Below are 26,469 nucleotides of genomic sequence, written 5' to 3' on the forward strand. Positions count from 1 at the left end.
CATATGTGTGTATACACACACACACACACACACACACACACACACACACTCTCTCTCTCTCATAGACATGACATCAAAATCTTACCAGCCTAATGAAGATATCAGAGCCAGCAGGTGAATAAGAATCTCTTGCTAGAGGAACCTAAGATTTGTCTGATGCCCAGGCACCATCTAGTGACTACAGTAAGAATATTTAAATGAATTTTCATGTCCTTTGGGAAATTTAACAAATAGAGACCTTTGATGAACCAGGATTCTTCTCCTAGAAAAAAATATAACATCCTCCCAATTTTCACATAAGGACCACAATAGTGATAGATAAGAACAAGTTATCTTTATTTCATATTTTTGGTTTATAAAATTTAGAAATAGAAAAAACTGAGATTATTTTCATTTTAAACAATCAGATATTTTCTTACAAATATTTTCTTGCAAGTTTAAAAACAAGATCTTCATGCCTTTCTTCCCAATCGTTTCTTGATAAAATATCCTACTAACTTCTGGGGTCTTCTTTGATACTCGACAAGTACTTCATGGGAGCTGCTAATCTGATCTTCAATAAGCCGATTTAGAAGGGTAACACACACAACAGCAGCTGCAAAAAGAAAAAAGAAAGAACACATTAAATCAAAAGATGATTGTCCTTTAAAATGAAGTAAAGTAACTTGTATGAGAACTATTATCTACTTTGTTACCAAATAGCACCAAAATAGACAAGCATTCAATTAGGACTTAGAAAAAATTATGACGATATAGGATAAATCAAGAGTGTATGTGTAAGAAGATGCCTGGGAGGTACAGAGATGATGCCAGAGATGATGCTATTTTCTCCTTCCTTTATATTCTGTTATTTTCTCCTTTTCCCTTAGTACAATTTATTGTATTTCCAGAAATATGAAATAACTAAATATCAAATATTGAAAACTGAACAGTTTTAGGAGATACTATTGTTAACACAAATATTTTTGTGTTCTCTTCTAAATGTAATAAATAAAAATAAGCTTTAAAATGTAATAAATACATTTTCCTCTTAATTTTCATCCTTAAAACCTTATGGTATTTTCAGAGCTAGAAGGAAGGAACCTTGGAAACCATCTAGTTTACTCCCTAACACTAACAAAAAACAAGATATAAAAAGTAAAAGGAAAACAAATATATATGGTACTTATAAAAAAAGAAAAAATCTTGTGAGCACCTGAAAAAAATCAATCATGTGCTTTAAGTGCTATGATATTCTTGAGTTATTTCTTTAGTTTGAAAAAGAACAATTTGAACTTGAATAGTCTCTCTTCTCAGGCCTCATCATAATTCTATCAATAATATTAATATATAAGTAGAGATTTTTCAGGAGTGCTTTTCAAAACTCTCAACTAAATAAAGATTTCCTGAAAATTATTTTCCTCTATCATATTCCCTAGGGAGAGGAAACAGTAGGAAGAAAGTAATCAAAGCACCACTAATGGGTACATATGAAATATATCTCTCTTAAATGGTCAATGTTGCAAAGAACAAAGAACATCCATTTAAAACTGGAGGTTTTAACCATTTTTGTGTCATGAACCCTCCCTTTGGCAGTGTATTGAAGATATACTCTCTGAATAATGTTTTTAAGTTAATAAAATGCATAGGATTATAATAAAAATAATTATATTGAATGCAGTTACCCAAAAAATTTTAAGAAAATTCAGAACCCAGATTAAGAACTCCCTGATTTAAACCAACTGCCTACTTGCTTGATTCACTTCCTGTATATTATATTTTTTTAAAATGGTAAGGTAAATAGAAAAGGAAAAAAAAAACATGTATTTAGAATACTCACAATAAGTCTTCCTGATATTAGAAATAATAAATTCTATTTGTAACAGTGCTAAAGCAGAATGTATAAATCTTCCTTTACTGAAATTTCTTGTTTAAAGAATTCATCAAAATAAAAAAATATTTTAGCAAGCAGCATCCATAAAGTGTTTCTAGGAATTGAGAATTTCTTTGCCACTATTTCATCCCTGCTACCACAACCAAATTAAGGGCTTTGATCTCCCATTTAAACTCCAAAAATCTTTAAGAAGCAGAATTTTCCAAGGCCAAAACATACAGCTAGATAGAGGTAGATATTCCTGAGCATAGGCATTTGCCTTCACTTAAACAAAGTCTTAGGTTGGAGGCAGAACAGTCAATACAATCATTTTGCAATAACTAGCTTTCCATTGGTAGACACTAACTAAATGCCAGATCAACTCCGTCTATCCACTTTGTAATAAATGTATAGATGGGTGCTACTATGAAAAGAAGCTTTTAACTCAAAGTAATATAATTACTCTGGAAGTAAAGTAAGAGGTTTATAGTGATCTAAGGTTGGTGAAAACTGTTCATACTTCAGCTGCTGATATTTTTACAGAGGAAATGATATATGCTTCCCTATTCTGGGAAAGAATTACAATGCCAGAATTTCTGTTCCTCTGCTGTAATTCACTCTCAGTGTTTTATTTGTAGTACAACATATTCTTAACAGTATCTATTATATCATTTAAATTTTTTAATAGAAAGTTATTGTTTTTCCCTCAAACTATTTGAAAATGTTTTAAGCCTTCAGGTAAATATTTTTCATGTGGAACCCATCTCTTCGTCATTATAATGGAAGTCAGTAGGAAAATGAAATTCACTTTATCAAAATCTACTTTATAGTAAAGGTTACTTGAACACAGCTATTCCATTAAACAAAGAATACTCTTATGGTACAAAATAAAATTGAAACAACTTGGCTTAAAGGCATTTTCCCAATTTGATATGCAAAAGAAATGGGAAAAAAAGTGTTTATTATTGCTTTTTTGAAATGTAAAACCCTCACTCCTGATTTTTCTAGTGTTTTAGAAACTGGATGACTGATTCCAAATGACTCCAATGGAAATCTGTACAGAGCCCAGAAAGAAGTCCAGATTTGGCAGCACAAAAATAGAGAGAATTTAAGAGATGCAAAGATAGAAGAGACTGTAGAGGCAGAAGCTATCTCTCTGATTTCACAGATGAAAGAACTAATACTGGGAAAGGTAAAGTTATTTATTCAAAAGTCATACAAGCTAAGAGGTAGGGCTGGGACACAAACCCAGAGCCCCTTATTTCAATTTCAGTGGGATCTTGGACTATGTCTCACTCCTTAATTTCATATCAAAACAAAGTTTTTAGTGGCCACTAGATGGCAAAACAGATAGAGCACTGGTCCTGGAATTAGGAAAACAAGAGTTCAAACATAGTCTCCAACACTTGTTGTGTGAACGTTGGCAAACCTGCTGCCTCAGTTTCCTCAAATGAATGATGGAAATGACCTTAAGAAAACCATCTAATGTTTATAACATCTTATGTTATGTATAAACATATGTTATGTTTATAACATCTAATGTTAAAACATCTAATGTTTATAGACCTTATTTTCCTCATCCAGAAGATAAAAAATTTGGATCAAATAATCTGAATGGTTCACTATTATTAAAATTCCATGGGCCTACAATTCTATGAAATCTGATCATTCAAAGAGTACAATCAACATTACCCAGAAAACTGCAAGATTTTCTGATACAAAACAAACCTGATCAAAATGATTTTAGGTTCACAAATGCAAGATACAACATTAGTCACACCTAAATATTACCAAACATTCAGATTAAAACAAAAAACTACCTCTCTCAAGTATTTACTTTTGTGGAATACCATACTAGTCCTGCTATATTTTTGTTCAATGAACTTTTATGAACTAAGAATGTAATTGTCATGTATTAAAGCCTTGTTATGAGGAAATGAACTGACATCCAAATAACCAATTTACAGATGTATTTAAAAACACAAGCAGTTCATCGGGTCTTCCATAAGGGATTTACCCACATTTGACTCATCTTAAATTTTGCATCTAGACGCTTTGCATTTTTGTCTTATGCTGGTTTGTCACATCTAACTGGAAAAGTTCCAGGTGGGTACACAGAACAGAAACATACCTTTGATGCCGCTAGCACCGCACATGGCTGCGAAGATAGAAGATTCCATCTCAATGTTTCTGATTCCAGCATTATAAGCTGCCTGTAAATACTCTTGCTTATCCTTGTCAGTATATGAGCAGAAAGCACCATCCAACCGAGCTTGACCTAGGAAGTATATTAAGGATTAATGAGCCATTTGATATATGTATATATATTATTTTCTAATTTATTTAAGATTCATTTAGCAAATGGTCACCTTACCTTCATAGAAGTCTAAAGTACACATCGTGTTTCCTATGACAGTATTAAATTCATTCATCTCTTTGGCACATTCCATTAATTCCTGATTCAGGTCATCACTGAGTTCTGTATTTCGCACAATCCGTTTCCCCAAAACAATCTGTTCAAATTGAGGTTTGAAGCAAGAATCTGTAGCTCTTCTGGTTAGTACCACTGAGCCAGGCTCTAGACCTAAAAGAAAGATATATACTTGATAAATACAGCCTGATTTTCCAATCAAGAACATCTGCACAAATACATTTTTCACATGCAAAGACAAAGAAGGATGTGCACTGTGTTATTTCAAAGTATACTACTCTGGAATATCCCTTCTGCAAGTGTTGCCTCTCTATCTACAGCAGAAAAAAATTGATGGAGTAGCTTTCCAGCCTACTAATAGCTGGGAAGAGACTAGACTCACTTTAAAGTTATTAAGGAACCTCCATGTTACCAATAAAATGCAAAATACTAGCTCTGACTCCTTTAGGCATATTGAATTATTATTATTTATTTACTGACACATCAGTGAAGTTAACAGTGCAGCAGAGGAAATTAGAGTGGGCTATTATATATAAATAATTTCTAAAGTGCTTTATTGAAATGTGGAGAATCAAGTAAAACCATATACTATGATTTTAAAGGAAATATCATGATCAAATCTGTTGTGTATATTATTGATCAAAGGAAAAGCTTTAGCTATCATGATACGTGCAAACCACTTATCCTTCTCTAGGTCAGTTTTCCCTTTTTGAAAATAATGAGATTGGATTAGATAGCTTAGGTGATTCCTAAGATTTGTCATCTTTTTAAGGCTAACTTTGTATTTTCTATGAGTTTATGAAATATAATTCAATAAAACCAGGTAATCTGGAAAGTAAACCATCTGCTACAGCTTGTGTATCATAGATGCACATAAAATACAATTTTATACAATATAAATATAATAAAGACAACATAAAATACATAAAATTACTATTTTTGAACGAAAAACTGTCTCGATCATATTTAAAAGATGTATTTGAAATATAATCTAGTTGACATGTTTAATTATCCATTAATCTGTGGTCTTGAAATTCTATCCTTAAGGATTGAATTATCAGAAAGGAAAACCCAGGATCACATTTAACTTAGTTCTTCCAGCTCTCCATAATAGAAAACTGAAAAATGCCAATTCAAACTAGACAATATGGTAAATTTCTATTCAAACGTAAATGAAAAAGTTTTCTTATGATTACAATACATATAGAAATATATATGCATGTGTTGTATTGCTGAAATTCAAATAATACAAAGTGTTTTCTTTTGTCTTTCCTTAACCCACAAAAACTGAAAGCCAAATGCCACCATGCAAATACTTCAAGTGTTATAAAGTTCAATTCTGGGACTTTTGACTTGGCTTTACTTTCCCCTTTAAGTGACATCAGTTCTGCTTTAAATTTTGTAAAAAGTTTCAAGTAGAAAGAACCCAATTCAACTCAGTTCTCTATTCCAGCTGCTTCTGTATGTTTATCTTTATTTGCCTTTATAATAAAACATCTTTTTATCCTAACTCACAACCTTTCATACTTAAGAATATATTCAGTATGAATGGAACTAGATTTTTATTAACTGATACAGGTTATGGTTCATTACTAAACTTAGGACAAAAAAAAAAGCTAAAAATATTTTTAGTAATAAACTTGAATATTAGATTTATACAGTAACCTTACACCTCCTTGGACTTACATTTTACAAATAGTATGTTGATGAATATTGAATGTATTCATCTTAATTCACTTATGAAATCTACTTATGATAGGCTCAATTTTAGACAGATTTTGCTCAAATTTGGGGAATTTGAAAAGTACAAGTCATTCAAAACCAAAGAAAATGCGAATTGAAACATTTTGAAAGGCAATTCACAGAAAAGCAAATATCATATTGACTCTAACTTAAGTACGTAACTAAACAATATAACCAACCATTTGGAGAAACTTAAAAACAAATCTGTATAGAGAACTTTGTAACATCTTTTCAAAAGCCTGGGGAAATTAGGTATCCTGTTCCTTCCCACTTGGATAGAGCTTGTTGACTATGTTTAGCTAATGAATGAGCTGAGTCTGGATAGTCTTAATTGGCCCTAAAAAGTTCTCAGAAACAGAGCCAGCCATATCTGACTTCTTTCCAAAGGGGCAGGCTTCCATATATGAACAATGTTCTCCTACAACATGATGCTGCTATAAGTGAAGCCTCATTGCCACGATAATAGAGAAACTTTAAAAAGAGGTGCTTCCAATAACAATAAAAAATGTTTGGCCATGGTGCAAGACAGACTTCCAAATATTAAGTTTTATACCATTCTATAGATTTAACAGTGCAAATAAACAATTCTTTGCTGTGGCCATATCTCATTATATTTGAGCCAAGCTGATAGAAAAATCAAGTATATTTAGAGAAGATACCTATTCCACCACATGTGCCAATGCGAATGATGACAACATCAGAACATCTGGCATGATATAGTAATTTGATGAGTTCATGTAACATGATTCCAATGGAAGGAACTCCCATGCCATGCTGGAAAAAAAAATTATATATATATAAAACTAGAACATATTATCTTGAAAAAAATTTCAAACTGTACATATGTTTAAACAAAATTTTTACTTCAGAATTCAAAATTCTTTGCCCTATCACACATTAAGTTCAATAGTCTTTGCTTTTGTAGGTTCTTAAACATTATCTCTAGTCTATTAGTTAACATTAATAAAAAGTCTCCTTCAATGGCCATTGTAACATGTAACATAACATAAAAATAAATGTTGCAATCCAACTACAATTGTTGAACCAACAGCCCTATACACAACAGCCCCATGTCACTATGATTTCATAGTTCTGTTTTCTCCTCCTGCCTGCTATAATTTCTAATGATGCTGACAGAATAGGTCACTGTTATTTCTTATTTTGCTTCTTTATTCTAATAAACCATTCTAATAACCACCAGCTTTTCTTAGGGAGTCAAATTCTTTTGATTTTGTGACAATCTGAAACTCTTAATCTCTTAAAGGCTTTTAGACACTTTGCAGTTTGGAAATGGAAGTTAAGTCTGAATTGTATATAGAACATGTAATTATATAAACACATTAGAAACCCAGATTCAGACCTGTAAGAGACCTTAGAAGTCAGTGAGTTCAACCTAAGATGAAAATCTGTTATAGAGAAACTGAAACACAGAGTAATGAGCACGACAACTGTATCAGCAAAGCTTTATTGTTGTTATTTAGTTGTATCCCACTACCCATGACTCTGTGAGCCATACTGCCCATGTGGTTTTATTGGCAAAGATACTGGAATGGTTTGTCATTTTCTTCTCCAGCTCATTTTACAGAAAAGTAAACTGAGGTAAGTGGAGATCACATGATTTGCCAAGGGTCACAAAGTGAGTGTCTGGAGCCAAATTTGAAGTTGAGTCTTTCTGATCCCAGGCCCGGCACTCTAACCACTGAACTATCTAGCTGCCCATTAGCAAAAATACCAATTACCAATAAATAGGACCCAAGATTTCTCAGGAGTTAGGAAGGGATCTAACAATCCCTTCAGTGAAGAGAAACTACATTAATCTTGACCTTAAAGTCTAGTCTGGTTGACACTTTACAAGGGAGAGGGAGAAGGGGGAGCATGCTATTGATTCTTCATTGTTTATTGAACAAGTTATTGTATGTGACTGTGATGGAATACTACTGTGTTTAAGAAATGAAGAGCTCAGTAGTCTTACAAAAACATAGTAAGACTTGCACGAAATAATAATGAACAAAACGAGGGAACCAAGAGAACCTGGTATAATAGTTAAAGTCATGTTATTTTAAGAATGATTGAATAAACAAGTTATTTTGACTATTAAAAATACCCAAATTTAATCATAAAAACCATATGAAGAAAGACATTATCTGCATCTGTAGAGGGCCACAGATAGTGGGGAAACTCTAGGTGAAGTAAAAGACCCTTCAGCCCAGAGGGAACCTGCTAACAATGTCTGGTTTGGCTCTCATCTCCCCACAATTTAAAGTGGGGTCTCAGCTTTCCTGACAAGTCAAGTGGGGGAGGTGTGACAACCTGTGTTTTTCTTGATGCAAGGGATATTTACAGTAAGGAGGCATTTACATATCAATAGCAGAGTGCTTATAGTTAACACTTGTGCAGTGTAGTGATGGGGTGATGTAATGGCTCCCTAGCTGACACATGCTCAATGTGCTGTAGTGATGTAATTGTACCAAGATATTTAGGGGCTGAGAGGACTTGAAATAATCAGACTCCATCTTTGATCATCCTTGTGGGTCTCCTGCCTTCTTCACTCCTCCACTCAGTCCAAGGACTGGTCCGAGGTCCTCCAGAGAGCTAGTCTGCAAGTATATTTTGGCACCCCAATTTGGGGGCTCTAGAAAGCACACTACATGCATCCACAGAAAGAACTAACAAATAGAAATATATGTAGAATATTTAACATGTATTGGTCATCCTGCCATCTAGGGGAGGGGGTGGGAGGAAGGAGGGGAAAAATTGGAACAAAAGGTTTGGCAATTGTCAATGCTGTAAAATTACCCATGCATGTAGCTTGTAAATAAAAAGCTATTAAAAATTTAAAAAACATGAAGTATATGTAGAATAATTTTATACCTATTTATGATATGATAGCCATGGGGAATAGCAAAGAGAGGGGAAAGTGAAGAAATGTACCTATCTTTACAATATACTTAAAAGGATTAGCAAGTTGTACATAATAAGATAAGCACTTTCAGGTATAATCCTTTTTATTTATACTATGTTATGGAATTTATTCCATAATTTTTTAAAAAATGAGCTGGAAAAGAAAATGGCAAATCACTTCAGTATCTTTACCAAGAAAACCCCAAAATGGATTCATAAAGTCAGACATAACTGAGACAATTTAATAACAAATCTCATTTTATCCTCACAATACTGTAAATCCTATTATTAATATCCATTTTACAGTTGAAGAAACAAGCCAAAAGGAGTTAAATGGCTTACTCAAGGCCACCTAGGTTTTGAATTCAAATCTTACTAACTCCAGGCACAAAGCTCTACTGCCACATTACTGCCAATTAAGCAAATATTCAATGAACATTTCTGGAAAAAAAAAAAAAAAAAAGGCAGTTTATTTTAGAAAAGGGTCATGTTGTTTTTCCTTGTGGTTTTAAAAGTGTACATGAAGAAACCATATCAAGATGGCTTAGCTAGTAATGCATGCTATAGAAAACTTGCACCTAAGCTTTAGTTCAGAGAATGCAAGTTCACATATTAAGTAACTAATATGTAGCATTGATATATAGCAAATTGACTAAGCCTTAATAAAATGATACAAAATAAAGTGGGATATCAATTTTCAATTCCCCTCATTTTATAGATGAGGAATCTGAGATCTACAGTTTAGTGGCTTGCCTAAGATCATTCAAGTAGTGTCTGAGACAACATATGAATCCAGGACTTCTTTCTTCCAGGAGCCAACACTATCCCCGACAACCATGCTTCCTCTATGATACTTTTATATTATCTACACATTAATCAAAAAGTAAGGACTAGGGGAGACCTCTTGCTTTTAAAACATTCAAAATGACCATTTGATAGTCTTAGTTATTTTTAATATACAGTAAAATTCCAAATAAAATGACTCAGAATTAGATGAGGAATTATAGCATCAGGATTCTGTCATTAATATAATATTCATGTGATACTGAGTAAATCTCTTCTTTTCTACATCTCAGTTTCCACATCTGTCAACTAGAAAGGTATGACATTTATTGGTAATACAGTCTTTAATGAGATAATATGCAAAGAACAATTTAAATACTTGTATATTGAAGTGATTTGCAATTTAAATACTTCCAACACTCCAGATCTTAAATCCCACTAATGTAGATCCCTCGGGGATGTAGATTGTGCCATACCAAAATTAAATTATATTCCAGATTCTCCAATTTTCTAATCCTTCCCCAATCTACCACATGGCCACACTCACCCAAAACAGTTGGAGTGTAATCATTGGGAACTTAACACTAATTTACTTTACAATCAGTCTTTCAAATTAAGTAACTCCAGGGAGTAAAGAATTCCAAAGGGGGAAACTTTGAAATTCCTAACCCCAGTAGCATCCCAGCCATCTCATTTCCAATTCAATGAATAAACCTAAGAGAACACTTTGAAATTCCCAACCCCAGTAGCATCTTTTTCATTCCCAGTTAAATGAATAACAAAAAGGAGAAACTTGGAAATTGCCAACCACAATAGCATCCCCCTACAGTCTATCAGATTTCACAAATAACCTGAGTCAGAATTTCCCCCCATTTCTATAAATTAGGAAGGGGCATGATTATGTCTTGCAGAAAAAAGATTAATCAAATTAATTGACAAATATTGTACTTACACTAACTGATAACACAGGCCCAATCTTATACATGGCATAGCGGTCAGTTCCTTCACAAATGTTAGGATGGTCTGTGCCAGGTGGTGCAAGTCCCAACTCTTCTCCTATATAGGTAATGAAAGCTTTCATCCGAACAGGACTTCCTCCAACACAAACAAACTAAGAAGAAGATCATATTAACATATAAATATCAAATTATTCACATAATTAGCATATTTTATTGATTTGCTAAATTTAGGTTGTATCCCTAAAATAAGAGCTATTTTGAAAAGAAAGGACACACATACATGTATGTGGAGAAATCGAAAAATAACAATTAAAGCCCAGAGAAAAGTTTTATACAAAAGAAATGGGGAAGGGGGTAATGAAGTCTACACAGTTCAAGAATATGAAATATAAAATATTCCTATATTTTGCAACATATCAAATACTACAAAAATTTAAATATCTTGAATATTTCACTTTAAGTAAAAAATGTTGCTGAAATTGCTTTCTTTTCCTACAGCATATGCAATGTTTGTGGGGAAGTCTTATTCCTTTGTCGTTAACACAGAAAAAAAAATTTTTTTTTTTTAAGCAAAGGTGATATGGACATACTGCTTTATTATTTTAATTTATTTTTTATTTTAGTTTATTTTAAACACACACATACATACACATTGTAAACAATAAAGCAGCTTAGTCACATGTATAACTTTTACAACCTTTTCATATGGTCTACCTAATCTATTTATAATCAATGTCACCTCATTTAAATTACCAAAAAAAATTATGTAATTGTTCTAAAAAAGATAATAAAATTCATTTGCAAGAAAAAAGATCAAGAATATCAAAGGAATTAATGAAAAAAATGTAAAGAAAGGACACTTAGCCATACCATATTGCACAATATACCATATCATACTGTACAATATACAATATTTTAATAAACTCATGTTTGACAAAGATTTAAGCTTCTAAGATTAAAAAATACACTGGTTAAAAAAGTATTGGAAAACTAAAAATTTTGCAGAAATGGGGAACAGACCAGTATCTTACACTATTTACCAAGAAAAGATTCAAAATGGATACACAACATAGATATAAAGGAAGATATAAGAAAATTAGAAAACCCTTCTATATTATTTATTAAATTTAGGTATAAAAGAACTATTTATGAATAAAGAGATAGAGAGCATTGTTAGATACAAAATGGTTAGTTTTGGTTACATTAAATTAAAAAGGGTTTGGTACAAATAAAACAAACTGTGGCCAAGATTAGAAGAAAAAGAGGAGATTAGAGGGAGGTGGAAATTTTATAGACAGTTTCTCAGATAAAGGCTTCATATCTCAAATAGACAGAGAAGTTTGTTAAATTTATAAGAATATGAGTCACTTCCCCAATTGGGAAATAGGAGGAAGATATGAATAGGTAATTCTTCAAAGAAGAAATAAAAATTTTATAGTCCAAATCATTGACTGAGAAATGTAAATTAAAACAACTCTTGAGATATCATTTCACACATAATCAGAATTAAGAAGACACAAGGAAAAATGTCAAATATTAGACAAGGTGTGGAAAAATTGGGACATTCATACCCTGTTGGTGGAACTGTGAACAGATCCATCCATTTTGGAGAAGAATCTTGAATTATGCCCACAGTTACAAAACTGTATACCTTGCCCCAGCAATATCACAATTAGATCTTTTTCCCAAAATGAAGAGGAAAAAAAGGAAAAGAACTTCTACGTTCTAAAATGTTTATAGCAGATCTTTGTGGTAGCAAAGAAAAGAATTTGAGGGTATGTCCCATCAGTTGGGAAATGGCTAAACAAGTTGTGGCATATGATTATGAAGTAATACTACTGTGCTATAAGAAATGATGAATTGGTTGATTTTAGAAAAACATGGAAAGATTTGCATAAAATGATGAAGAGTGAAAAGAATACAAGGAAGAATATATGCAGTAACAGCAATACTGTTTGAAGAAAAACCATGAATGACTAAGTTATTCTGAATATTATTTAAATCAACTGCAAAGAAGCCATGTAGATGCTATCCACCTTCAGAGAAAGAACATGTGTGTGAGAGAAAGAGATGTGCAAGAGAGACAGTGAGAAACAGAGAAATTGTGGCCTTCCCTAGTTCAGGATAGGGTAGCAGGGAAGGAGACAGTTCAGAATTTAAACATAATAAGAAAATAATTTAATGTATATATTTACCTTTACATCTCCAAACATGGTCTGTAAGTCATGAGTTTTAGTCCCAAGATTAAAATGGTAAAGAATGTCTTCTTTCATTCCTGAGATATTTGGGTTTGAAAGGTGAATTGAATGTTCACTGTTATAAAAAAAAAAAATACAGAGCAAAAGTTTTTTTTTTTTTAATGCATATACATCTTTCAGAGAAGAGACTATCTCAAAGTTACCAGGCTATCAAAAGTAAAGCCAGAAAATAAGGATAATAATCAATAGCAACAACCAGTTATAGAGGTGCAACCTAAAAAGGAGGTAACAAACCTAATATAATAAATTTAACTTGCAGGGTCTGGGTTTGAGTGTTGAGCATTAGATTTGGGGAGTTTTTCTAGGTCCAATGAACTATTAGAATTCACCAAGAATTGGAGGGAGAAGAGAAGTTCAATTTAGATAATTGAATTAATTAATTCATAGGCAACAACTCAACATGGAAAAGACAATAATGCCAGCCCAATTATTGCTATTGCTATCTCAGTGTGGAATAGTGAGAAGGCGGCTGAATTTGGAATGGAAAGGAGGAGAGGAAGGAGAGGAGATAAGAAAGGCAAAAAGGGAACAGAGAGGTGAGGGCAGAATAGACATTTATTAATTACTCTAAGGTCTGGGAACTAAAATAAAAATATAAGCAAAAAGCCAAATCAGTAAAATTTCAGTATTGGCCTTAGTTCCCTGCTCCTTCAACAAAATGATGGCATTGAACAAGTAATTCTCCAAAGTTCTTCCAGCTCATCATGGATAGAATCAAGCATTGAGACAGAAAAGCAGGGAAGGAAAAGAGTTAGATAGTAAAAGAATCATCAAGGGAGAGAGGGAAGGAAAGAGGGATGGAGGGAGAAAAGAAACAAAGAACAAAGAAATAAGGAAAGAAAGAGGAAAAAAAAGAAAAGGAAAAAAACGAAGAAAAAGAAAAGAAAAAAGAAAGAAAGAAAGAACAGATGAAGAAGGGAACAACCACAAAATTTCAAAAGAGAGCAAATAAAAATGAGAGGCATGGAACAAGAATTAGTTCTATACTTTTAATAATCACTCACAATTAGGTTATATTTTAAGCTTCGCAAAACATTTTCCTTATAACATTCAAGATGATTAATGGATACATTATCTTCATTTAGACACTAAAGGAAACTGAGGTACAATTTGAGCTCATCAAAGAACAAAAGAGCATCTCAGAATGGGTCCAACAAGGGTCTCCAGTCTCAAACTGAGGCATTCTACATTAATTCTCATCTTAATTAAAATGCTGAAAATTAAAATCTAGGAAAAGCTTGATGTTTGTTTAAAAACAAATACTTTTGTTCTTATATGGGGTGGGCAGGAAGGAATATAAATTAAAAGAGATTGAAGGAGATCTTTCCTCTGGGTCCTAAAATCAGAGCATTTCAGACTTTGAAAGAGACTTCAGGGATCAATTACTTCAGCACTCTCATTTTTAGGAATGAAACAGACAAAAGAAAGGTTAAAGGGATTTGCCTATAACTTCTCAAATCCTGCTCAGAATCTACTGTCATTATTTATTAATTCACAGCCTCTCTCCTTAAACAATGCTGAACACCTAACCAGGTAAATCCTGTGGCACCTTTGAATTTAATTGAATTCATTTCAAAAAACTTTTACAGAATGTCTCCAAATAAATTATAGTTAACAATTAAAGAGTTCAAAGTATAAGCTGCTAACTAAACAATAAAGAAAAGCACTAATTAGATTAAGATAGAATGGGAACCTCTGTGAACTTATTATTTAAATAGCACTTTAACATGAGAAAGTCAGATGGAGTGAAGTAATCCCCAAGATAAAAAACCAAAAATGTATATCAAAACCAAGATTAAATTTACAAGCTTGAATCTAATCTGGCCATTTACCAGACTATATTAATTTTGTCTTGAGTCTATAGACTTCTAATAATATTCTTTCTTCAGATCATGTCATACATTTGACAAGTTTTAATAACTTAGGTCCTTATTAGCAGAGGCATCATTTAACTTTTCTGGGCCTTAGCTTACTCATCAAGAGAATGAAGGAGTTAGACCAGATTATCTCTTTAAGATTTCGCCTAGATCTTCCTACAATAAATATGATTGTCTCTTTTTTTAAAGGGCCTACAAGCCTCCTAATGTTGTTGTCCTTCAGTTATTTCAGTGGTGTGTCACTGTGATGCCATTTGGGATTTTCTTGGTGAAGATACTAGAGGGGTTTAGCCATTTACTTTGCAAAACTTCTCAGTGAGATTTACTAAATAGTGAAATAAATGTATGAGGGACAAAGGATTATTCTATTTTTGCTGCCTCTGTTCATTTGCTACCCATTCATTCCTTAAGTCAGCTTCATGTACTCAAACTTCAATCATTGCCAGGCTACAAAAGTACTCCCCTCTGTCTATCACCTTCCTCACACTCAAGCAAGAAAAAAAAAAAGTATTCAAAAAGTGAATATTTCTGCTGATGAAACAAAGGACTGAAGCCCTGGGAACTCATGTTTGGAGAAAAGCAGATATGCCTCTTATTTTTTCATTCATGGGGAGCAGACCTTATGCACCCATGGCTACCTATCCAAGGATGCAGGATGTCTGGAAATGCCGTCTTTTACTTTGATCATAAGAAAGGAAATTGGGAGTGGGATCATCTTGATGAGGGTAGGGTCATGTGGCAGGGATGGGCTTGTGATCCTAGTTATCCAAGGCATCAAGGTTCGGGCAGCTCTTGGCGGAAATTGCATTAATCAAAAGGCTATGATAAAAAAGGCTTTTATTGTTAGAAAGACACCAAGATAACGCTCTTGGCAGGCAATTATTCTCAAGAGAGAAGTGATTATTGCAAAGGCATTTTCTGAAGGCCTACTTTATACAGAGATAGAATAGAACAGAACAGGCAAGATTGCTTAAGTTTGTATATGAAAGGGTATATTCTCTGGATATTCCTCTTCCTGGCTCCAGAGGATGTGGGGAACATCTAGGTTTGTATATGAAAGAAGTCATTCTCTGCATGTTCTTCTTAGTTTCAGAAAATGTAAGTGCCTTTAAGTTTGTATAACTTTTTATTGGTGATTTTACATAACTTTACAGGGCTGTCTGGTTTCAGCTCTCATCAATCACTCCTCCTTCCCAAAATAGTCTCCTTCCTTAGCTATGTTGCCCTAGGTGTTCTTATATTTGTGGCCTCAGAGTGTACAGTAGACTTGGATTGATAAGGGATCTGAATACAAAATCCTAGTTCCTACATTTAACTGAGTTATCATGGATAAGCCTGAGTTCTGGTTTTCTTGTCTGCAAAATAGATATATATACTCGTATACATAAACTACTTGTTAACTAATTAGAAGTTAAGAAATGCACTTTGTAAGTCCTAAAAAAAGGACTACTCCTAAATGTGGCGCCACCCAAAGAGTCTGTATTCTTTTAATAAGAAATATCTGTTCTCACAGTTTCAACTACCACTACCACTTAAATTGTGAATCGAAGTTTAGTATTTCCACCTTTGTTTGTCTGTTTGCCTTTTCTTTCTCCTATTTTATTTTCTTTTTGGTCTGATTTTTCTTGCACAACAAAGATGACAAATATGGAAATATGTTTAAAAGACTCGTATTTGTTTAACATCTATATCAGATTGCTTTCTGTCTTGGGGAAGGGAGGAAATAAGGGGTGAAGGGCAAGAAATTTGCAGCACAAAAATCTTACAAAAATAAATGTTGAAAACTATCTGTGTATTTGGAAAAATAAAATACTATTGAGAAAAAAGAAATTAAAAACAAATAAATAAAATTATAAATAAAAATTATATTCTTAGACAGCTGCCTACAATTCTGACAGTTTCAGTGACTTTAACTCAAGTATTCTTAGGCCAGCTAGCTCATAGTAGGCAATAATAAAATATTTATGGCTGCTGCTGCTGGAAAATCCTCCCTTCTCGTAAGGTCTTTACTAGTTTAACAATATAATTGAGTCTCATGTCTCTAAGATTATACTATCCCAATAAAATACAAATAAGAATAAATACCCTCTCAGAGAACCTTCCAGATTATGATTCTCTCTCACCATAAGACTGACTCATTTTTTTAATGATTCAATTGCTGACAAAGTATTACAGAGTGTATTGTTTAGTGTTTATCCAGGCCCTACAAAGTCAGAATCCAGTGAGATTCTGGAAAGTTCAGAGAAATTGGGTCTGAGCCAGCTTGATTATTAGAATGAATGTCAGAGGTGATAGTATGCAGAGAGAAGGGATAGGGAGGGGGATGGCACAAAAATAAAATTGGAAAAACTTTTTCCCCCATTTCCTTAAGTATTAATCTTCCTATTATTCAAACATCCTGTTCCTCTCCCAATCTTCTATCGTATGATCAAAATAGAGGATGCTCAAGGTACTCTTAGATAAGTCATTCATGAAAAAGGCCACATGGGTTCTTCTTAGATAGCCATTGATGGGAAAAGGCCACATGTGCTTTTTCTTCTTCTCTCATATTCCCAGGGATTCAGTCCCTTATTCCATCAACATGAAGCTTTACTTTCAGACCAGTTTTTCTTCTTATGGATATCTATTTGTGCCACTAATTAATTATGAGAATGACTTACTTCATGTAAAGTGAGTTCAAAGTTAATATTGTAAATATAGTCACATCTCTAAGAGATGTGAAAGAAACATCATAAAGAACAAGTAGTTCTATTGCAACTGTGAGATATATTTTCATGACTAAGTGTCAAACACTCAGCATAAGTTCAGTACAATATGAAAAATGTGTAGCTCAATATCCACGCCAAACATTTTCAGAAGGATGCCCCAAATTAATCCAAGCCAATCCAACAAATATTTAATAAGTTTATATATTTCAGAGTAAAGTGAACAGAACCAGAACCAATAATTTTGTATGATGATCAATGGTGACTTAGCTATTCCCAAGAAAATCCCAAAGGACTCATGATGAAAACTGCTATCTGCCTCCAGAGAAAGAACTGATGGCTTCTGAATACAGATCAAAGTATGCCATTTTGCACTTTCTTATTTTTTATTCCACTTTTTTTCCTACAAAATGACTAATATGGAAATATGTTTTACATAATTGCACATTATAAGCTGTATCAGATTGCTTATTGTCTCAAGGATGGGGAAAGTGGAAGGGATAGAATTTGTAACTAAAAACAATGTTAAAAAGTTGTTTTTGCACACAATTGAGAAAAAAACTAAAATATTATTTAAAATATTTTTAAAAGAATATATATATCTATATGTATGTATGTATGTATATTTCAAGCACATGCTAAGTTAGTAATGATACAAAGATACAACCAAAATCAGTCTTTGTTCTCATAAAGTTTATATTCTACTGGGGTTAGACAACATAAGTAAATAGTTAAGTTAATAGTGATCATTCATTTGATAAGGGAGAAAAAGAATACCAATAACTAAAGGGATCATGCCAGTAAGAGGTAGCATAAAGTAAAGAAAACCAGAAAGTAATTTTGAGAAGCAGAGGTAAGGAGAAAAGTCATTCCAGAGAAAAAGAATAAACTGCAAGATACAGAGACAGGAAGGCCAAATTCAGAGTATAATACAAACCAGTTTGGCTGGAGCACAGAATGTGTGAAAAAGAGGAATTTGAAATAAGCCTAAAATGGCTCCAGCCTGAAAGGCTTTAAAAACCAAGTCAAGGAATTAATTATTCTATTTTATCTTAAAGGTGATAAGGAACTATTGAAGGTTGTCAAATAGAAGTATAACACAGGCTTATCCTTTAGAAAGATTATTTGAGCAGTTACATGAAGAATGGAATGGATGGAAGAGACTAAAAATAGAGCCTAATTCAAAGATTTTTGTATTAGTCCAAAAAGAGATGAGGAAGACTAGATGTAAAGTGTAAAGTGCTCAAAGATCCTGAAGCTATAATTGAAAAGACAGCAACTGATTGAATGTAAATTGACTAATTCATAAAATTTCAAAACATTATCTTTTATCTTTTTTTATGAGTAAAAATTAATAGAAATATACAAAGTAAAAAAGATACAGAAGCTAAATTCACAGAGTATAGTAATTGTGATGACCAATCATGACCCCAGAGAAGAAATGAGAAAGTACATCTTTCTCCTTTTGATAGAAAATTAGTGGACTATGTAGTAAAATGATAGGGGACCAACGACAGGCATAGAGTGGTCCATAAATTGTCAGATAGCATCACTGCTATCTTGTCACTTAGTTTGGTTTAACTGTTTTTCTCTGCCATAATGGAGAATTTTGAGTATGGGTGTGAATGTGAGAGTGTGAGTATGTGTGCACATCTGTGTGAGTACATGTACATATCTGTAAGTAAGTACAAGTACCCAAATGTACACACAAGAGGACAGCAAGGGAGGTTATTTAAATCATTTCTATTCAGAAATGGCTATGAACGAAAAAAAATATTTTAAAAGCAAGAAATAAAATCAATGAAAAATTAATATAACATGATAAAATGTGATCATCAAAATGTAAGACTGACTAAAAAGGTAATTAGAAAAAAAGGTTAAATACTAACTGAACAATTATGCATATTTATTATATACAATCAAGTAGACAAGAATGACTTACAAAATCAGAGAAAGAGGTCAGAGGAAAGGATAGACCAAATGTCTATAATTTTTTCCCCCAGTTTTGACATTCTATGGCCATTATCGAGCTTAAATCTAAGACTTCCATTAATCATAAACATAACAAATTCCAACATTAGTTTAACAACAAATTCAAAATATTGCCATAAATTTCAAATCACAATTTTTCATCTTTGCATTAGAAAATCAAGTCTCATATATCATATATCAAGTCTCATATATGTATACTACATATACATATATACTGTGTGTGTGTGTATGTATGTATATATATATATATATATATATATATATATATATATCAAGGACAGATCAAAGGACCATAGATTCATAACAGTGAATGATCACAATCATCTATCTAGTTTAATTCCTCATTTTACAGATGAAAAAATTGTGAAACCTTCCTCAAAGTCACATGGCTAATAATTAGTGGAAAAGGCAGACCTAGAATCCCAGTCTTTCTTCCCTACACTATCCATATACTATAGAGCTACAAACAAGTACAGACAAGTGTTTCAGAGATACTTATTTTTAATTCCCATTCACTTGAATGATAAACGATAAAAACGAAAGTAGTCATGATCTTTATTTTTATCTGGTAGAAAAGGAAGTAAATAACTGATAAATGACAATGACTCAGCAACATAATCAGAAGACAAGAAATGAAATTCCTATAACTTTCGTTTCTTTCCCTGGGTTGCAATAACCCAACAAAGGAAAAGGAAATAAAACTGTTGGATGAAAGAACTATAATAATGTAGTTGAAATAAAGAAAATAAAGAAAAAAAATAAAAAAATAAAGAAAATCAAAATTCAGAACCAGACAGGCAAACTACCTAGGAAGAAAATAATTTTTAAATTATGATTTATTTGACAAGAAATATAAAAGAATGCTGAGGGGCCAACAACCCTAAGGATGCCCACTGCACACTATTAATAGTTAAAACTCAAACACGAGAAATAATGATAAGTTACTTGTTGGGAACATGATTATTAGTGTTGGCATTTAATGAATTGTCATCCTGCCAAGTGATGAAGGAGCAGAAAGGAATAAACTATAAAATTACACTATAACATACAAATATGAAAACTAATCTTTAAAACAGGTAGTAATCATATCTTAAGTCCTAGTAAAACTTGGAAATCTGAAGAAAATTACTGAAAAGTCAACATACTTAAAAAGAAGCCAGACATCTACTGGTCATCCTGACATTTGGGGGAGGGGGTGGGGGGGTAGGAGGTGAGGAGTTGGAACAAGAGGTTTGGCAATTGTTGATGCTGTAAAGTTACCTATGTATATATCCTGTAAATAAAAGGCTATTAAAAAAAAAAAAAAAAAAAAAAGAAGCCAGAGTTAGGTTTGCATATGTAATTATTTGAGTTTATAAGAGAGACTAGGGACTAGACCTGCGATTTCACTGACATATGGAAATTGAATTGAGGAAAATGTTTCTTTAACTGAAACTTAGCATTAAAAATTAGTTGCATAGAACACTCATTGAACAGTTTTTAGGGTCGAAGGTGAGATTTCAGTCCAGTTTTTCTTGGATCTAAAGTCAGTTCTTTATAAGCTAAACCATATTGAATCTGATGATTTTCATGATAAATGAAGTAGCTAACATAACACAAAGAGAATGCAAAAGGACATTCAATTTGGGATCTTACTCGGAAGTCTGAAGATTTTCAGGTTTCTTTTCCTGAGTTGCCATATTTTAACTTCAAGCTGGATCCTGAGGAGGGGAAAAAAATAATCATTAAGGAATCATGAATTCACTTAAACATTCAATCAATCTACACATATTAAATAAAGAGCTTGCATTAACTAAGAGTTTATAGTGAGCTAGACTCAGTAGTAAGATTAAACAAACAAACAAACCCTATTGCAAGAATTTTCAGGGTCCCAAATTCCATTTCAAGAGAAAGCCAGATGGGCAAACAACAGTTTTTTTTAGCCATTCAAAAGCATGACACACAGCATGATGGATAGGTGTAAAATCTCTCAGACAAAGCAGCTCTGAATAAGATCAGTTAGAGCAGGTAACAGCGGAAGGGAATTTACAAAAGAAAGAATACGTCCATTAGCATAGTCATTTACACAGAAGTAGAAAAAACAGACCTTCATTGTTATTAATTAAAATTAGTTAAACCACTACAACCAAACTTAATTATGGGATAAAGAAAAGGCATGACTTCCTGGAATTTCTCAAAAGTTCTAAGACTTTTCTTTTGTCCTTTTAAAGTGGTGAAGAGTCCAGAGGTACTCAAGGATCCATTTAGTAAGGGTCAGAGGGATCAACCAGAAAGGCAAGGAAACAGTTTAGCAACAAATTTAGGACAAAATAAGGTCAGTTATGTTCTCCCAAAAAAATCACTTTTAACAGTACACAAATAAGGCCTATCTAATTAGCAAATATTTAAGAAGAAATGTGTGACAATTTTGTACAGAGACTACATAAGTGACCACTACACATAAAAATTAGAAGTCCTCAAATATACACATTTATTGAGAGGTCTTTAAAATTGAACTCAACAACTATACATTTTGCATAAACATTTTAATATCTGGCCAAATTTTTGATCTTCTGAACATCAGTGCTCACAGAATATGTGAGGCTGTAGAGAGGTTCTATCAATAGCTGTCCTGTAAAACCAAAGAGATTATTAAATTTAATCAGAAAAGGGGGAAATGCAAAATTAATAAAGCCAAATTCTAAGAACTAAACTAAAAAGAACTATTACAAAGAAATGTCAAGTATACTATTAATTATATATGCATATATACTCTAATATTGCTTATAGCATAAGCATTAACAATATAATGATGGGGAAGGGGAAGAAATGGATTAGATTATCTCTAAAGCCTATCCCAGCTTGGATATTCTGTGATTTTTAATAGTAAAGATCACAAACCGCTTTTTTCATCCTGTGCAATCTTTGTCCACGTATTCCAATAAAAATTCCACAGAAACAAGCAGGCCTTCCACTACGTGATGTGTATACCATGTAAATATACAAAGTGTCTGAGCTATTCCCTCAAATATACTACTACATAATTGATCCATTTTCTTTTCTAATCATACAGTTCTTTGATAAGACATTTTGGGGTACTTTGTGTGATATTCCATTACTACTTATTTTTTCAATATCTTTTGGTTGAACTGCAACTTTCCCTCTTACGAAATGAAAACCCAACCCATTTCATAAGTATTTCAAATATTAATTAAAATATTGCCTAATTCTTATTTTACTATCAGAACCATGATTCACTCCAACAAAAATAAATCAAGAATAAATAAATAAAAATCAAAAATAAATAAAAACAAGAAATATGGTTCTGTCTCATTTGTCCTGAGTATCACAACCACTTTCCCCAGTGTAGTTGTAGTCATAGTCAGGCAATCACTGATGGATAGATGAAGTAAGGGGAGGAAAGAGGAAGAAAGGGAGAGAAAGATTGAATTTAGGATGATGGGAGAAGAAAAGAAATCACATATTGTCAGTTTGGTGCTCAGACTGAGTGGGGAAGACAGCTATGAGATTCAGTTCAAAAAAAAAAAAAAAAGTTTCCTGGCCATTTAGAATAGAAGCCACAGTTCCAAATATACCACCAAACTTCTGATTATACACAGATGTCTTTAATGGCCTGGGGCACAGGAGGAGAAAGATGAAGAACCATGTTTCAGAGGGGATTAAATTTTCATTAAATTTTTGTATGCAAAGGTAGAAGAACTATGCTGTCATATATCAGAACAGGTTTGGAAAGGCTTGCCCAAGGGCATGCTATTATAACAATCATAGCTTAACAGACATTTTTATAGTACTCTAAAATTTACATACAACTTCACTCAGATGATTTCATTTGACCTTCATAGAATCCCTATAAGGTAAATCCTATTAATATTAATAGCCACATTTTACAGATGAGGAAACTGAGGAGCAGAGGTTATGGTGGATCATGGAAATACTATCAGTGCCAGAAACAATTCAAATGCTGACTCTTTCAACAACACCGTAGAATAGCAGGGCTAGATTCAAATTCAGCTCTCTTGACTTTAGACCCACAGTTGTTTCCTCAAAAATAATAACACTCCAAAAATATTAACCATCAGGAGCAAGGACTATCCAGAAATTAAAGTCCATGCATGTTGAATCATATTCAAGTCAGGCAACCATGCATGAGATGAAGCAGCAGATGAGAAGCAATAACAGCAGCTAAAATTTACAAGGTACTTTAAGGTTCGCAAAGCACTTTACATGTTATCTTATTTGAGCCCTGCAAGAATTTTGAGCAGAACTATTAATACCCTCATTTTACAGATGAGGAAACTGAGTCAAAGATTATGTGACTTTCTCAGGTTTCTGAAGCAAGATTTAAAACTTGAGTCTTCCTGACTCTTGAGTCCAATACTCTAATCGTTCTGCCACTTAGTTGTCTTTAAGCAATGAGGCCACATACAGGAGGAAAAAAAAAAATTAAACAAAAAAACCTATGTCAGCTGAGTCAGGCTATAGTAGGTCTCACCCAGCTGCAAAGGCTTTGAGTATAATGTGAAAGAATGTGTCTTCCATCAGCAGGTCAACCTAACCCTAGCTAAATACAGGAAACCAGCCACATTATCAGGAAGTTCACTATGAAATGCAAAAATTTGGGGTGGTTTTGATTACTCATGGGTGGCAGGAATAGTCACTTCATAAAATAATGAATAATATTGCATAAGTCTAACTTACAAGACTTAACCAATTTGATATAGGGAAAGGAGGGAGAAGGAAGAGTAAAGGATGACTCTGAAATTAGAGGAGTATGGGTAACTGGATGGATGACAGTACTCTATAGGGAAGAGATTTGAATTCGTGAATGGCTAATTATTCCCATATGGGAAGGCTCTCCTATAAAATATTTACAGAAAGACATGATCAAGAATTATGCAATAAAGGAGAATGTGTGCTGAGGGAGCACCTACACTTGACTTCATTACAAGAGTCATTCAAGAATTCAAAGAACATTTAAATAAGGAGTACTCCCCCCCAAAAAAAATCTCAGGACTTTGTGAAAGGACTTCATTTCATTTTAACATGCTGGTATCAAAAAAGTGTGTCATGATTTTGCTCTATCAACAGTTATTATTATTATTGCTACCATCCATATGCACTCCCCTCTCACCTCTCTGGAATTCCCAATCTCCTTAAAGACTCCCCCCCCCAGAGGCTAACAAATTCCTAGCCAGAAATCCACAGCTACTAATAACTCTCTCAACCTCCATCACAATAGGTGTATGTATAAGAGAAATACATGCAAAAGGGATATCTATATCCATGCACTTTTCTTTTTCCACAAAAAATGTAAACTTGCGAAGGCCAGGGACCATTTTCTTCCTACACCCAGCTGCTAGCAAAGTACTTGCTATGTAACAAATATTTAATAAATGTTTACTAATTGGGGAAAATTAGTTTTTGCTACAAGTATTTCGCTTTGAGTGATTATGAAATTTGCATATGTATTATCTCTAGTACAAAACATCCTGAGTACCTGGGGGCTAAAAACCAATCTTTCTCATCCCATTCGATTTCCCTAAAAGAAATTCATTTCAAAGGAAAGCAAGAATTCCATCTTCTACTTTCCGTGACTCCCAATTGCAACGAAATCTCATTTGGCAGCAGGTAGGGCCAATGTGCTGCTACATTTCTGCTCAGAAGTCTTAAGCCCATTTTATCCATCTCTTCAGAAATGAGTCAAGTCATTTTTCTGTGGGTGGCTTAGAAATAAAGTGACAACATAAGTGACTTAGAAACAGCATGAAGGGAAATTTCATTGACTCAGATGTAGAGAGCTATATACAAATAAATCCTCTTTAGTAGCTTACTACCTGTATAGTATTTGGCAAAACAACATTCTGGTTTGGAAGAGGACTGGACCCGATGGCCTCTGATTTGGATAAATATTATCCAAATTTAGGATCTCTGATCCCATGCGGCAATACTTATAATGAGGATAATAAGCTATCTAATAAGGTTAACATAAGAAAGTGCTACTAAGTATCAAATACATAAACTTAAGTTTTTATGATGGAGAAGTTCCCTTCCTTCAGATCTCTCCAGTGGGTAGGTTCTTTTCCCGGAGAGAGTTGGGTCAAGTCACCAAGCATGCATTAAGCTATATGAAGTGCTAGATAAGCGTGTTAAGTTCAGAGGATACAAGAAGCAAAAATAGTACCAGATCTTGGAGGCTGCTTTACATTAGGGTAGATAGAACACATGAAAACCAGGTGAATGCTAGATATATGTCAAAAAAAAAAAAGAAACAAAAAGATAGAAGAGGTAGTGGGAGCAGGGGTTAAAAATTGGTAGTGGTGGGACGGAAAGGGAAAGGTTTCCTGCACAGGATGGGGTAGAATGTGACCAGAATCTTCAAAGAAACCAAGAAGTTGTGTAAAGGAGGGCAAACATAGGGCTCAGGCAATGCAAAGGCCAAGTTTGGGATATGTAACGTAGTAAGCGAGGAAAAGCAAAAAAAGGGGTAGGTAGCGTCGACTTCCCCCGCTTCCTATGTCCCTAAGGGTCCCAAGGAGTTTCCATTTCTCTGAGCAGTCCGACTCACCTGGTGAGATTAAGTGATAACGAGGGGAGCACCTGAGCTGCGCTGTGATGCCTGGGAGAGGGTGAGTTGCTGACCCGGGGAGCGCTAGGCAAGGAAGAGTACCGGAAACCTCCTCACAGGACGGACAGCCCGGTCAGCGCAGATAAAGCCTCCCCACGCCCTTGAGGATGATTGAGTCACACCCTGGACGCGCCCCGATTTCTGCAAGGGGCCAAAGGGAAGCCCAGCAGGATACTCCGCCTTTGCCCACTTTCCGGGGGGAGGGGGAAAAGGGGAGGAGGAAGAGGAGGAAAAATTCATTTACTCACCATCGCAGAGGGAGGAGTTCAGGAGAGTAAAGCACGGGCAGAGAGCCCAATGGGCAGGCAGGGCGCTCTCAGTGGCCTTGGCTCCGCCCTTCTCC

At 33.8% G+C, this 26,469-nt stretch overlaps 1 protein-coding gene across 2 annotated transcripts; it reads right to left on the reverse strand.

The window, feature by feature from the left end:
* Window positions 1–306: 306 nt before the first annotated feature.
* Window positions 307–26,469, reverse strand: UPP1 (uridine phosphorylase 1). 2 transcript variants are annotated; one of them, XM_031957228.1, is made up of 8 exons: window positions 26,067–26,314; window positions 21,137–21,201; window positions 12,865–12,982; window positions 10,663–10,821; window positions 6,686–6,800; window positions 4,227–4,436; window positions 3,984–4,130; window positions 307–595 (listed from the first exon to the last, which is right to left on the reverse strand). In XM_031957228.1, the coding sequence occupies exons 2-8, from the start codon at window positions 21,178–21,180 to the stop codon at window positions 453–455; spliced, it is 936 nt and encodes a 311-aa protein (XP_031813088.1). In that variant the 5' UTR covers window positions 21,181–21,201; window positions 26,067–26,314; the 3' UTR covers window positions 307–452. The 2 variants fall into 2 exon arrangements, with proteins under 2 accessions (XP_031813088.1, XP_031813087.1); XM_031957227.1 differs by lacking the exon at window positions 26,067–26,314 and adding an exon at window positions 26,375–26,469 and having other exon boundaries at window positions 326–595.

Source organism: Sarcophilus harrisii, chromosome 1 (genome assembly GCF_902635505.1).
Source record: "Sarcophilus harrisii chromosome 1, mSarHar1.11, whole genome shotgun sequence".
Classification (NCBI taxonomy): Eukaryota; Metazoa; Chordata; class Mammalia; order Dasyuromorphia; family Dasyuridae; genus Sarcophilus; species Sarcophilus harrisii.

Excerpts from the sequence above, each read along its gene's own strand:
- UPP1 (XM_031957228.1), bottom strand. The coding sequence starts at position 21,180 with ATGGCAACTCAGGAAAAGAAACCTGAAAATCTTCAGACTTCCGA. Across the intron at positions 12,983-21,136 it reads GAAAATCTTCAGACTTCCGA|TGAACATTCAATTCACCTTT; the intron begins GTAAGATCCCAA and ends TTTTTATAACAG. Across the intron at positions 4,131-4,226 it reads TACTTTAGACTTCTATGAAG|GTCAAGCTCGGTTGGATGGT; the intron begins GTAAGGTGACCA and ends TATACTTCCTAG.